The following is a 14,573-nucleotide window of genomic DNA, read 5'->3' as shown; positions in this document are numbered from 1 at the left end:
CCCCTATATACGAGCAAGCGAATTATTGAAATAAAATTGAACCTGCATATATTAGTTCCGAAATGACCTAGCTGGTGTCGAGTGGACGTTAAACCCCTTTTCTTTCTTTCTCTCTCTTTAATCATATTTAAAGGGACAATAACACTCTTGCTGGCTTGACAGCTCCATAAAAAAAATAATAGCCTTATTCTAAGTATTGGATGTGTTAGTGTCTTACCTGTTATGTAAATTATCCATTAAATCTTATTTTACTTGTCCAGAGGGTTTGAAAATATTTTTAAATCCAAGTCACATTTGAAAAGGTTTACGTTAGGCTTTTCAAATCATTTAGTTGAATTTTTCCAATTTTTTAAATTAGGTGTGTTAAGATGAAATTTGTATCACCAATTAATTGCAATATTGTAAAATAGTACAATTTGTTGACCAGAATAAAGATTGGGACATATTATTCAGTTACAAGAGTGGTATTGAGCCTTTAATATAACAAATGAAGGTAAGAAAGAAAAAAAAACAGCAACAGACAGATTTAGCTCTTGCATAATGACCTAGTTGGCGTCGAGTGGACGTTCATCCCCATTTCTCTTTATCTCCCTCTTTGTGGTCGAATGGCAAACTTTTTGGATATTTGGCACCTCGTCTATGAAATTTTGAGATGGTCATATAGAAGAGGGTTTGGGTGAACTATTTTAAAATTTGATAGGATTGTTCATTGAACATACATTATGCAAGAGCTAAATCTGCCTATTACAGGTCTTTCTTTAGGCCGGAAATGTTATCTAAATGATTAATTAGACATTTTAAAAGTCCTATTCTGGACCAATTGGGCATGTTATGGGGGAGTTAAGGGAAGATTAATTGGAAATTAAAAGGCAAATTGTCCCATGTTGAGCCCAATGGGTTAGGGTTAGGTTTAAGAATTTGTGGAAGAGGTTATAAGTCTCCATATAAGCACTGACCTAGGATGCAGGCCCCCAACTAGGAGGGGGGGGGGGACAAATTGTCGACCATAAAAACAATAGATATACATTGTCCGTCAATTTTACAGCACCCCTGAGAACACTTCTCGCCCCACTCGTTGCTCTGAGCTAGTTATTGCCCTGCTAGGATGATGAACATTTGGTTTGTGATACACGCAATGTTGCAGTGTGATCTGAGATACATGTAAGGGTGCATCCCCCTACTCTTCATCTAATTGCAAATGTCAAGGGATCTTTTGTGTCCGTTTGCGACCGATCCGAACGATAAGACGCCTTTTTTGCCAGACACTCCGTCCTGCTCAACTGGTAATTGGGAACCAGTCACCACGTCCTGCTCAACTGGTAATGGGGAACCAGGCCAGAATATCCAGATGAATTTTCTTGACCAATTCGGGACCTGCTCAACTGGTAATTGGGAACCAGTTACCCCGTCCTGCTCAACTGGTAATGGGGAACCAGGCCAGAATATCCCGATGAATTTTCTCGACCAATTCGGGACCTGCTGGTTTTTGAGCAAGCACGCCGATCACCACGGTGACCCCAACGCAACAATGAGCAGATTTCGTAGTAAATATTTAATTTCTATGCCCAAATTTTGTACCAAGAGAAATAATTTTCTACCCGGATAACTCATAAAACAACACTATTTTATTCTATTATGAGTTTTATTTTAAAACTATTTACAAATAATAATATGCAGACCTATGTAATTAAAAATAAAAAAACAAAATTTTATATGGCGTAGAAATGCAACAAAACCTTACATGCATGCTGAAATTAAAACCTTTTTTTTTCGGTACGTGCCTATTTGTTTAATAGTTAATCCCGGGCTATTAATATGATATTTATTTAAACATTAATTACTTATTATAATACACATCTATAAATATTTGATAATTTACCAAATATATAAGTCTATAATAGAGGAATTTTACATTTAAGAGCTGACCATTCTTACTATATAATAGTTCAAAAATAGATAATGAAAAGTGAATATATTGAAAATTCACTGGTTGTGCGTGACAAGGAGTAGGGTCGCCTGTCCAACCTCGTGGGTTTTCTACGGGTTCCCCAGCCCCCCCCCCGCACTGCTAAAGACCCCTGCGCGCAAGCGAATTGTTGAGAGAAAATTGAACCATATGTTAGTCCCAAAATGACCTAGTTTGTGTCGAGTGGACGTTAAACCCCATTTATCTCTCTCTTTAATCTGAGCGAACAAATGTCTAAATTATAACTAATATAACATATGAAGGTAAGAAAAAAACCCTGCAATAGACAGATTTAGCTCTCGCATAATGCATCTTTAATTTTTGCCAAATTGAAGGGTCGAAAAAAACTCTAGCAGCTACGCCATAGATTGTAGTTGTACCTAAATATCAACAATACTGTTCTAAATTTGAAATAGACAAAAAATAATACAATGACTTAAAGATCAACCATGTGTCTTGTTCTTAAAAAAAACTCACTTAGATAAATGCAAAAAAGGTTTAAATCAAACATACTGTACATATCAATGAAAATAAAGATGGAAAAATAAAACTATATTTTTATGCTAACGTTTTCACCGCAATAGCGTCTCTTCAGGCAGTTATTAAACAAAAGTTCAATTAACAATAGTTTATAAAAAAAAAGCCTAGAATATGGTAAGGTTAGAGTTTTGGAGAGAAGAGATTCGACCAAGCAGGGTTGTCTTCATGAGGTAGATAATCACTGAAATCTCTAGTTGGTGACGATAGACATTCAAATTCAACTGAAAATAGAAAATAATGAACGGACAATGATTATCAAGTTCTAGCAAGAGGCGTAGCCGTGAAATATATACAGTCTGTAGCGCGATAGAGAGAGTGTGGGAGGGTCAGTCTTATGTATACACTGTTTTGGTATATTTTACGGGGTGGGGCGTACCCATCAACAGTGTACGGTGGGGTTGGGGGGATTGCTTACGTCTGATGTGCGTGCCTTTGTGAGTTATCAATATGATGTTTGGAGGAGTAGCAGTAGAGATGCGTATAGACCATCCTTCAAACGTGGACAGGGGAAATTACTCACATAAACATGTAATAATTTTACACACAAAACGGTGAGGGTTCTTTAAATGGGCACTATGTAAAAAGTAGCTACGAGAACGTAACTAAAAACGCTGAGATATACTGATGTGCTTGTTTTTAGCTACGATTGGATGCCTTTAGTTCCAAGTGGCAAACTCAATTTCTTTATTAATGTATGTACCATCTTAAAAATAAGTTAATTTTATACTATTAGTACTTATTACACATACGCAGTCCAATCTACTGAAACAACATTCATTTATCAGCAAATATTGACAATAAAGTAAATCAAGCGTTGTTTTTATCATAATTGATTCAGACGTTTATAATTACGCCGTAATACCTACTGCGCAACTCTGATCAGATGGGTACTTTGATTGGCTATTGCACACGAGGCCCCGCCTTTATGTGTGTACAGATGTAAATTTAAAATGTCGGGAAAAGCGATCTACTGTCGCTTTGATTTAAAAAGAGGAGATTTGTACCCGTTTCAGGTTGGATTATATGCTTAATTGTAGTTGGGTGTGGCAGAAATATTATAAATAACAATAACCAATCGTTGTTTTGATTAAAAATATTGTCAATTTTGTTTACAAATGCCGGGTGCGAATCGCTCGCGCGTGTACTACGTTGAAGGCGATGGCGATGGCCTCATCTCTTATCTCGAAACACAGAGGGTTGAGAGATTAAGGTTTGTTATCTATGTAAAAAGGCGTGTGTATTTAAGCCCATTCTGGTGTGTGAGAATGCGTTCGTAATTAAAAAAATTAAAATCTTACAATTATACTTCTTGCTGGCACGTTTACAGAACCGGGCAAATCCCCCGCTTTTTGTCCATCTAGCAAAAACAGGATTCCACCAGGCGACTAAAGGGCTGCCTTTCTTAGCCATTATACCAGTGCCCGAATTTTTTATTTCGCAGTGAAATTTGGGGGATAGATTATCCAAATCAGTTACATTGTCGCGTGGATAAAATAATGCATCAGCCTGAAATTACAAAATTAACATGTTATATATTGTGATTGAAATGGAATAAAGCCGGGATCTTTAATGAGACAGAGAAGGAGACTATGTCATTTCGGGACTAACATGGTTCAATTACATTTTAATAATTTGCTTGCGCGTAGGTTTTTTTTAGCAGTGGGGGGGAAACGGAGTAAACCCACGGTTGTACAGGCGACCCTACTCCTTGTCACGTACAATCGGGGAATCGAAGCCACGTCATTTGACTGAATGACAGACCACACGATTCCACGCGTTTAACGTCCACTGGACACAAACTAGGTCATTTCGGGACTTACACGTGGTTCAATCTTATTTCAATAATTCGTTTGCGCGTAGGGGGGGCTTTGGCTGTGGGAGGAAACCGGAGGACCCGGAGAAAACCCACGAGGTTGGACAGGCGACCCTTACTCCTTGTCACGTACAACCGGGGAATCGAAACCACGCCAGTTGACTCAATGACAGACCTTATGATACGTGCTTACCATTCGGCTATCAACCCCCCCACCCCCATTATTGTGGTTAATTGGGTCAGCTTACTCTATAATGAAATGAAATGAATGTTTCTCACCTCTTTATTTGCTAATATTTGTTTCGCATCAGGTAAATTTGCTGCAATTTTAATATTACCATATTTTTTACCGAATCTTGTCATACACGCGGCATTAGAACACGCCCCCGTTAAATGAGCTGAAAGAAACACATATTATAAATAATATAAAATTGTCTTTGTGTCTCTCTAAAGATAAAGATAATTTTAAATATTTGATCAAAGGACCATGTCTTGGCGTGATTGGGGCTATTGCGTTTTGATTGGCTGTTTACAGAAACTATGTTAAGTATCAAAATGGGGAATATATAAAGGAAAGAAAAACGAATTGATTTTCATCAGATTCGATCAAATGTACTTCCGGTGGGTTCCGGAAATAACAGTATTTAAAGGTGGTAAAGCGCTATTCTTTTGGCATCTAAAAATTGACACGAATGGGTCGCAAAGCATATAATATGAATGTATATATAAACTGATTTACATTCAATCGATTCTGTTTTTACTGCAATTTCTAATCAGTTATGTTCTGCGAAATACGCCAAGAGCCCAAGTTGAATGGCAGTCTTCGGCGTCTGGTTATTCCAGTCTGCACCGGTAGTATTCTCCTGTGGGATATGTTTAGCCTCGTTCATCGAGTCGCTTCATTGCAACTGGCGCTCGAAAGCATTCTGACACGCGATCCGTGTGCCAATTTTAAAAATTTTATTGTGTCTTAAATATTGGATGCCAGAGGCCCAACTTTTCACGGTAAGATAACAACATCAATGTTGATTTAAATTGACCAATAAGTCGTGTTTGCTGTGTTGAAGACTGTGGATGATATTGAGTTAAAGATTTGTCTCCGTTAAAATAAATCTGAAACTTACTGATGGTAAAATTACTATAATCGTCTAATGATGGATCAAAACCACTGGGATTTCCAGGAAGAACAGCAAAAGTTGAAACTGCTTTTAAATATGCTAATGACATGTCATATGTACTCAGTCTGTCTTCGGTAACAGTATAACCAGTACACGCATCAAACCAACCAGCATTTAAACCTACAATAAAACAAAATTACCAAATAATACTGTTTATCAATCTACCTGTGAGAGCCGCGGTGACTCGGTGAGTAAGACACTGGCTCACTAACAAGGAGGTCTCGGGTTCGAGAAATTTTCACGCGGGGTTTTTCTCTTGTCAGTGGTGCAGGACAGAGGGCAAAAGACAGTGTCTAGTCATTCGGATAAGACGAAAAACTGAGGCCATGTGTACACATTGTCATGCACGTTAAACATCCCTTGACTGTTGGAATTCGAAATAAGAGTAAACCGAGTGACACTGTCCGGGGAAAATTTCCCTTATAGCATCCTGCATAGGGTATGCCTTTCTTCGTTATCCCAGTCGGTACAAAAAAGTAGGACGTTAAACCCCATTTCATCTCATCAACCTACCAAGTGATCTGTATTTAAAATAATTTGGTTTTGACAATATCAAGCAATCAAGAAAATTATTCTTATTTCAGAAAAGTTTTGTATAATTCCTAATTCCGGACCGACTTTAGGAGCCGTGAGACTCAGTCGGGAGGGCCTGTTCCTGGTCAGATGAATCAAATAAGACTTTACCTCGACCGGGGTAGTTGATATTACGGTCCGTGTATGTACATTCTGTAAATTCAGCTAGAACCATACTACATTTCTTACGGGCTAGTCTACAAACTGAAATAAATCAAACATAACATTCAGGATCTGGAATCACTTCTTGGCTACAAGTTGGATTGCACGTGAAAGATCCTTGTCAATTTGAATTGTATGACGATTAAGCGGAAACTCTGTTGTCCGAGCAAAATTTATCTTATGGTACACAACATGGTGTATGCCCGTTATCCCAGTGCAGAATGGTAGGACTAAAATCCCATTTAAAGTCATTTGATTTTGTGGTTTTAGCCATTAAGGAGCCACGGTGGCTAAGTGATTAAGACGCTGGCTCGATAGTCATGAGTTCGCGGGTTCAATCCCGGGGCTGGCAGAGAACGTCCATCGGGATTTTCCGGCGTGGTTTCCAGTTGTTAGTGGTGCAGTATGGAAGGTCTGACAAGGACAACTGTCCATTCGTTTGGGTGGGACGAAAAACTGAGGTCACGTGTAAACATTGGCGCGCACGTAAAAAATCCCTTGGCAGGTGGAATTCGATATAAGAGTAGACCGTAGTGCCACTGTCCCTCATAGCATACTGTATGGCGTATGCCCGTCTTCATTAGCCCAGTCGGAGCAGAACAGTAGGACGTTAAACCCCATTTCATTTCATTTCTTAGCTATTAAAGTGAGGCTATAAGTACAATGTTAAAATGCATTGAAATACCATTGCCGTCAAGTGACAATATGACGTCAATGAGAAAATTGTCAAACCAGAGCGGCTACTTCTTCCTCATTCGTTTCATTATTAAAAGGGTAACCCCAAATTCACAAGAAGGGGGTGACATGTTCAATGGAAAAGTTACTAGCAATTGGGTGCATATTACAGATAACTGGAAGTCCATCTGATAGCTGGGGGTAAAAAAGATAACGCGTCTCACCTTCATTGACAAAATCTACTGTCCACCCTGATAACTTTCCTTGTTTATCTCTAAAAGGAAAAAAAAACAACATCAATAAATCCATCTGTAATAATTAAGGCTATCTTACCATTATATACGTCATCAAAATTCTTCAAGTTTCACCCACACTACACAAACTTATAGCTTACAAACTTCGCTACAGTTGTTTTTAGAACAAAGATTTGTGTTCCCCATCCCGAGGCTAAATCTATTTGTTAAGGCCAGCTCAATTTTCGTCAAGGTCGCTTGATTGTTGGCGAGATTGTAGGTTAGGGTTAGGGTAAGCATTAGGTCTAGGGTTAGGGTTGGGATTAGCGCTAGCCCTGTTTACATCTCGTGACCTTTGACCAAACTTGAAGTTGTCCTTATCAAATAGATCTATTGGGGCTGCAACGAAGTCTTAGAAACCCCTAGTGCTCTCTCTTCGTTGGATTATTATAAATTTGTGGCAAAAATTATTCCTTTTGGCGATCAAAGAAGAATCGCGGTGAAAAATAGACGACAGGTATTCCAAAATAGCCTTAGAACCTAGATGGGGGAGGGGGAAAGGATTATTTTCATATTAGTTGTCATTAGGACGCGCCAGTAACGACGAGAGGGCACCAGGTTCTTTAAGACTTCGTTCCTAAAGTAACTAGGGCCGTAATACGCTAATCACGTTCGTACCAGGCGCCATTGATAACAAATCATTGACAAATAATCAAAAAATTTACTTACAAGTAGCTATAAATTTTGATTCTACCACTGACAGCAAATGTCCAAACTTTATCATCAGGATCCGGCTAAAATTACCAATATAAACATATTATTAATTTAAACATATCATTTTAAAATATAACAACAGATGAATAGAATTATCTTCTCATTAAAGTCTATATTAAATAAGTGGAAATTATTTCTAATAAAGTTTAGAGACCTGCACATATAGTTTCAAATAGAAATAGAGCAAACCGCTACCACAGAGTTTAAATTTTCGTTAATACAATATTTGGGTCATCTTGGGACTAACATGTGCTAATTTTTATTTTTATTTTTTTTAAGGGGGGGGGGGGGGGTCGGGGATTTTGCTCGGACAGTGGCGTTTGGGGTTTGGATAATTTATGTTTTCTAGGGTTTGATTTTAAATCTGTTAGTAATTTACAAAATCTATAATACGTGTAAATATATCCGGCGAAATATCAGTTCTTGTAAAAAATAAATATCTTCTCGATATCATCCAATAGTTTCTGAATCCTTACACTGGGTCATTTGTGTCCCGTCACGAGTTAATGCTTTCATCCGGTCTCCGGTAAGCGATGTCTATTCCAGCATAGTTTTTTAGTCGTGTATATAGCCAAATAAATGACTGTCATCTAGCAAATTGACGTATTATATTATACGTACTCCAGGCCTATGAGGCTTTTATGTATACTATACCGAGGTTTAAAATTAGCTCGTGCTATTAAAAAATACTAGGCACATAAGTTTTTTTTATATTTTTCTTGTGTGAAATATTTATGCACAAGTTTTGTGTGTAGTTCAGTCTGATTAATACGTTTTTAATACTTTCGATGGCCTACACTACATAAAGATCTGACCAGCTGTAGTGGAAGGTCGTGTCAGAGGTCATACGAGCGGCTTTTGACCCTACGACGTCAGATATTTGATTAACCAATCAGCATTGATGTTTCTAGTGGGTTACCCACAGTTCAGTGCACCTCACGCCAAAAATTCGCCGTAACAGCCCGTTTAATTGGCTCATCCCTCACATCATCCAGAAGGCGGGTTATATAACACCCCTTTCAGATCTTAGCGTAGTAAAGAGAAGTAAAACGAAATTTAGAACTATAAAAACGAAATACAATATGGTCTGTGTTTTAATCAGATAGTGTGTAGTTTTTAAAAGTACATTTCGTATGTACTAAATTACATTATAATGCCAATCTGATTCAAGTATAAAAAAACGAAACGAAATATAGATCTATATTTCAATCAGATTTGCTATATCCAGCCAATCAAGGGATTAATATATGAGAGATGCATTAATTCGAAAATAATTTGTGCGTATATAAACGTCCTGTTTTGGTAGGCGCTTTTTGGGGGACCTGGTTTGATACTCACCAAGTCTAAATGCGAAACTTATGCTCAGATACCCCCCCCCCCCCCCCGAAACAAAAATTTGTCTCCGGAACCTAGCAAACCCCCTCCTGGGATGTGTTACATTTGCATCCTGAAAATCAAAATTAAGATCAATGTTGGAGTTAATTAATGAAGTAAATATAACATACCGCCGTTAGTAAACTTTTGTATGGTTTAAATTTTAGATACTGGCATTCTGTGTTTACCACAAACACGACCAAAAAAACTGTTAAACAACTCAACATCTACAATAAAACATATAATAAGGAAATATTGTCATAATATAGTTAAAACTACTATAGCCAGAAGAGAGAGAGAGAGAGAGAGAGAGAGAGAGAGGTCCATTCGACACAAACTAGGCCATTTCAGGACTAACACATGGTTCAATTATATTTCAATAATTCGCTTGCGCGTATAGGGGAATCGAAACCACGCCAGTTGACTCAGTGACAGACTTTATGATACAGCGCGCATGTACTAATTATTCGGTCATCCACCCCCACCCCCCTTATAGCAAGAACCACCAGGATAATGAAAAATCAACATATTAAAATTGTTCATCAAATTAATTTTGGGCGAAGTTATGACTAATTAATTATCGTAGAAATGGTACTTGACCACCGAGACTAAGTCTCGATTATCCATTTTATCGTTATTTGTTTTAACATCTCGGCTATCCAATGACTTAGAGCGTTGATTATAGGCTTGTCATGTGAATAATGTTGAAATAATAATTTATGGAACATTTCAAGCCAAAAGAACGACTGTAATATGTAGGTTTAGTTCTTGCATAATGATTCCTTATGTTGTGGGGAAGAAATCCAGCGTTGTCTTTTTAACACGCGTCGCCTTTTCTAATTCGAATTACATTGATAGTCTACGAATGTCAAAGGAGAGTTCAGTTTAAGAAAATAAAATTTTCACAAAGCTGACGCACAAAGTGGTTGAAATAGAACACCATACACATGTTTAGTCTTCACCTAAGAGAGTTAAAGATATGGTGTTTGCTTTTTACAGTCTTTCTTGCATTTACACATAATATAATCCATCTTGTCATAATAACATGCCAACTCAATGTTTTTATTCTTTGAATGACTTTAGAAAGAAAGAGAGAGAGAGGGGGGGTTAACGTCCACTCCACACAAACTAGGTCATTTCGGGACTAAGACATGGTTCAATTATATTTCATTAATTCGATTGCGCATAGGCGTCTTTTAGCAGTGGGAGGAAACCGGAGGACGCGGAGAAAACCCACGAAGTTGGACAGGCAACCCTACTCATTGTCACGTACAACCGAGGAATCGAAACCACGCCAGTTGATAGTGACAGACCTTATGCGAACCATTTGGCCATCCAACGTCCCACAACTTCCACAATATTGTAGATAGTAAGGGTACTCAAAATTCCTCCAATAATGATCAGTGGCATTAATAAATGAAATGGGGTTTAACGTCCTACTGCCCGGACATCGGTGCTATGGCCTTCGTATTTTGAATCCAACTGTCAAAGGTTCTTTAACGTGCACACCAATGTGTAGATGGGACCTCAGTTTTTCGTCCCATCCGAATTACAATGTTTTCCCTTACCAGGGCCTCCGTCCTACACCACTGCGCCACTGACAAGGTGCAAGCCGCCAAAGACTCTCATTAAATTTGGACTCATCGCGTATTTAGCCGAATATAACTGATTAGACATTACAGTAAAAAAAGAAACGATTAAATTTAAATCAGTTTATATACATTCATATTACATTATTATATGCGTTGCGACCCATTTGTGTCCATTTCTAGGAGCCAAAGAATAGAAATTTAGCTCCTTCAATAATTACATAATATCATAATTACCTGCGAATTCATTGTTATTTCTTTAAACTTTCTTACTTATGTGTAGATCACGACAATTTTGGTATTGAGTAGTGCACGGATTAGGTTAGGCTTGTAGTCCTGTTAGCTGTCGGCTGGTGAGGTATACACTTTAAAACATGAAATCCCTGTCAACACATCCTCGTGGTATGAAGCCCAGGTTAATAATGTTTGATAGTTCAAGAAGTCAACACTTATCAATAAGAACTTACACACTGAAAAATGAAGCAAAGTGGCTAAGAGTCCCTGTTCACCCTATGTCGTGATACTGTCGTCTGTTGGTTTCACGTCTGCAACCTGTTTTATTAGCCAGCCAACGGGTGCGCGTGTCAATAAGAGTCGGGCAGGCTAGTGGTTTTCGAAGATGGTAATAAGAAGGTTATATGGAAACCAGATTTGTCACGTGACCGTTACATAAAATGGAAGACTCATGTGACTCTTTAAATGGTTTCAAGGTTATATAAGGTTACAGCAATATATATATATATATATATATATATATATATATATATATGTGTGTGTGTTCTTTAGATATATATATATATATATAAACCTATATATTATGTAATAATTCTGAGTTATTCAAATGCTTAGGAAATGAAATGAAATGAAATGGTGTTTAACGTCTTACGTGGTGTTCTGCTTCTACTGGGCTAATGAAGACGGACATACGCCATATGCAGTGTGCTTTGGAGGAAATTTTACCCGGAAAGCGGTGCTATGGCCTACTCTTATTTCGAGTGCCAAGGGATTTTTTACGTACACGGGACCTCGGTTTTTCGTCCCATCCGAACAACTAGACAGCTACCATTGTCAGGGCCTCCATCCTGCACCACTGACAATAATAAACCACGCCGGGAAATTCCGATAAACTTTCTCGCCTAACACTGGGAGCGAACCCGCCTTGTGAAAAGAACTTCATTGAGAGACATGAGATATCGTTGGTTATAATATATAGGTTATGTTAATCAAACTTAACGTATTTATCACTGGGACGGAACCCTATACATTTTGTTTGTTTAGATCGACTAGATCGGGTAATTTACTACACCCCCTATAATCTCTATCGTGAACCTATAACCAAATACTATAATACTATATAGCCTGACCCCCTGACCGCGACCTATATAATTACACAACTCCAAATTTATATAACCCCAACCTATCCTGGAACTGTTTAAAGCAGGGCATCCAAACTTTATCGTCAGGTTACGAAACTTTTCGAAAGTAAATTTTCCCAAGAACCGATTTTACACTTATAGCGACAATGTGGACAGTTTCAAGTAACAGCACATAACAATATTATTTCAGTTATTTCTTCTCAGATTGTTTGTGCGTTATGTCCTACTTTCTATCGAATTCTCAAAGGGTACTTTTACGTGTACGGTCAAGAGTACACCGGTGGGCATTGCTTTCCCGTACGAAATGAAATGGGATTTATGAGTACTGTTCTGCTCCAAACTGGGCTAATGAAGACGGGCATACGCCATACAGTGTGCTATGAGGGAAATTTTGCCCACTCTTATAACGAATTCCAACTGTCAAGGGATCTTTTACGTGCACGCCAATGTGTACACGTGACCTTGGTTTTTCGTCCCATCCAAACGACTTGTCCTTGTCAGGCCCTCCGTCCTGCATTACTGAAAATCTGGATGAACTTTCTCGGCCAATGCAGGGACCGAACACCCGACCTCCAGGCTAGCGACCTAGCGTCTTATCCACTTAGCCACCGTGATCCTTCCGTACCATATACGAACGACTAGACTTATATTTCTTGTCAGGTCTTCTTCCTTGCATCTGGATCGAACCCGAACCCTCCCAAAGGTTTCTGATATTACATGTATATCATCTCAATTACGTTTAAATAAATAAATGAAATGGGGTTTAACGTCCTGCTGCTTTGCATCGACTGGACTACTGAAGACGAGTGTACGCCATACGGTGTGCTGTGAGTAAAATGTTTCCGGACAACCGCGCTACGGCCTATACTCTTATTTCGAAATCCAACCGCCAAGGGTTTTTTCAAGTGCACGCCAACGTGTCCATGCCAGTCTTCCCTTTTTCAGTCAATGCCGTGATCCAATCTGGTGTGCCGTGATCGAACCTCGGGTCCCCCTTGTTAGAGAGCCAGCCCCTTATTCCACTGAACCACGTTACCCATTCCATACCATGTTACGTTTTAAACTTGGACACCGAGAAAGCCTTCGATAGAGTAGAGCATCAATATGTTATCGATGTTCTTTGCAAATTTCACTTCGGGAATAATTTTATCACGTGTATCCAGATCTTATTAAAAGACGTGTTAGAAACTGTATTAGGGGGTTGGATGGCCGAATGGTTAGCACGTGCGCGCTGTATCATATAAGGTCTGTCATTGAGTCAACTGGCGTGTTTTCGATTCCCAGGTTGTACGTGACAAGGAGTAGGGTCGCCTGTCCAACCTCGTGGGTTTTCTCCGGGTCCTCCGGTTTCCTCCCACTGCTATAGACCCCTACGCGCAAGTGAATTATTGAAATAAAAGTAGACCATATGTTAGTCCCGAAATGACCTAGTTTGTGTCGAATGGGCGTTAAACCCCATATCTCTCTCTCTCTCTCTCTCTCTCTCTCTCCCACATTAGTCAACCCCATTCTAATATTTAAATCGAAGTTGAAGACGGGAAACAACTCCAGATTATAAATTTCTCATCAAAAGCCTGCTATGATATTCTTAGGAATAAATATGTACAAGAACTCACGGGAATGGCAGAATGGATTCAAAGAGGCTACGACATTACAAACTGGTATGAAATCTGAAATCTAGGGATTATTAATTTTAAGACTTGACATACATTTGTTTTGTTTGTAAATGTATATTATTTTATTGATCGTTATTTATGTACATGTGTAAATTGTATGCTGTATGATTTTAATAATTAGCACCCATTTTAAATAAGGAATAAAATGTCTCGTTAACACAATATTTCTGCCATTTTGAGACTGTCATATGCGTTTTGTTTCCACGGTTACATGTGAATTGTTAGAGCATACTAACTTAAGCTGTTTGTCTACAATTGGGGATCACGTGGCTAAGTGGGTAAGACGCTAGCTCGCTAGCCTGGAGGTCGGGTGTTCGATCCCTGCATTGGCCGAGAAAGTTCATCCAGATTTTCCGGCGTGATTCTCCCTTGTCAGTGATGCAGGACGGAGGGGCTGACAAGGAAAGCTGTCTAGTCGTTCGGATGGGACGAAAAACCGAGGTCCCGTGTACACATTGGCGTGCACGTAAAAGATCCCTTGACAGTTGGAATTCGATATAAGAGTAGGCCGTAGTGCCGCTGTCCGGGCAAAATTTCCCTCATAGCACACTGTATGGCGTATGCCCGTCTTCATTAGCCCAGGTTAGGAGCAGAACAGTAGGACGTTAAACCCCATTTCATTTCATTTCATTTCATTTGTCTAC

At 38.8% G+C, this 14,573-nt stretch overlaps 1 protein-coding gene across 1 annotated transcript; it reads right to left on the bottom strand.

Annotated features, from left to right (window-relative positions):
- Positions 1-2,065: 2,065 nt before the first annotated feature.
- LOC126819790 (uncharacterized) lies at positions 2,066-11,473 on the bottom strand. Its single transcript, XM_050548029.2, has 9 exons — positions 11,115-11,473; positions 9,420-9,515; positions 7,870-7,934; positions 7,132-7,181; positions 6,182-6,274; positions 5,444-5,617; positions 4,599-4,717; positions 3,805-4,012; positions 2,066-2,727 (listed from the first exon to the last, which is right to left on the bottom strand). The coding sequence occupies exons 1-9, from the start codon at positions 11,124-11,126 to the stop codon at positions 2,627-2,629; spliced, it is 918 nt and encodes a 305-aa protein (XP_050403986.2). The 5' UTR covers positions 11,127-11,473; the 3' UTR covers positions 2,066-2,626.
- Between the last annotated feature and the right edge of the window lie 3,100 nt (positions 11,474-14,573).

This window comes from Patella vulgata, chromosome 4, assembly GCF_932274485.2.
Source record: "Patella vulgata chromosome 4, xgPatVulg1.2, whole genome shotgun sequence".
Taxonomy (NCBI): Eukaryota; Metazoa; Mollusca; class Gastropoda; family Patellidae; genus Patella; species Patella vulgata.
The sequence above is the reverse complement of the archived record's forward strand: the minus strand, read 5'-3'. Positions and strand labels throughout refer to the sequence as shown.

What these genes read in the sequence shown, in the direction of transcription:
- LOC126819790 (XM_050548029.2), bottom strand. An exon ending in ACAAAAGTTTACTAACGGCG is followed by an intron (nt 7,935 to 9,419) that starts GTATGTTATATT and finishes TGGTAATTTTAG; the next exon opens with CCGGATCCTGATGATAAAGT. An exon ending in AGTAGATTTTGTCAATGAAG is followed by an intron (nt 6,275 to 7,131) that starts GTGAGACGCGTT and finishes GATTTATTTCAG; the next exon opens with TTTGTAGACTAGCCCGTAAG.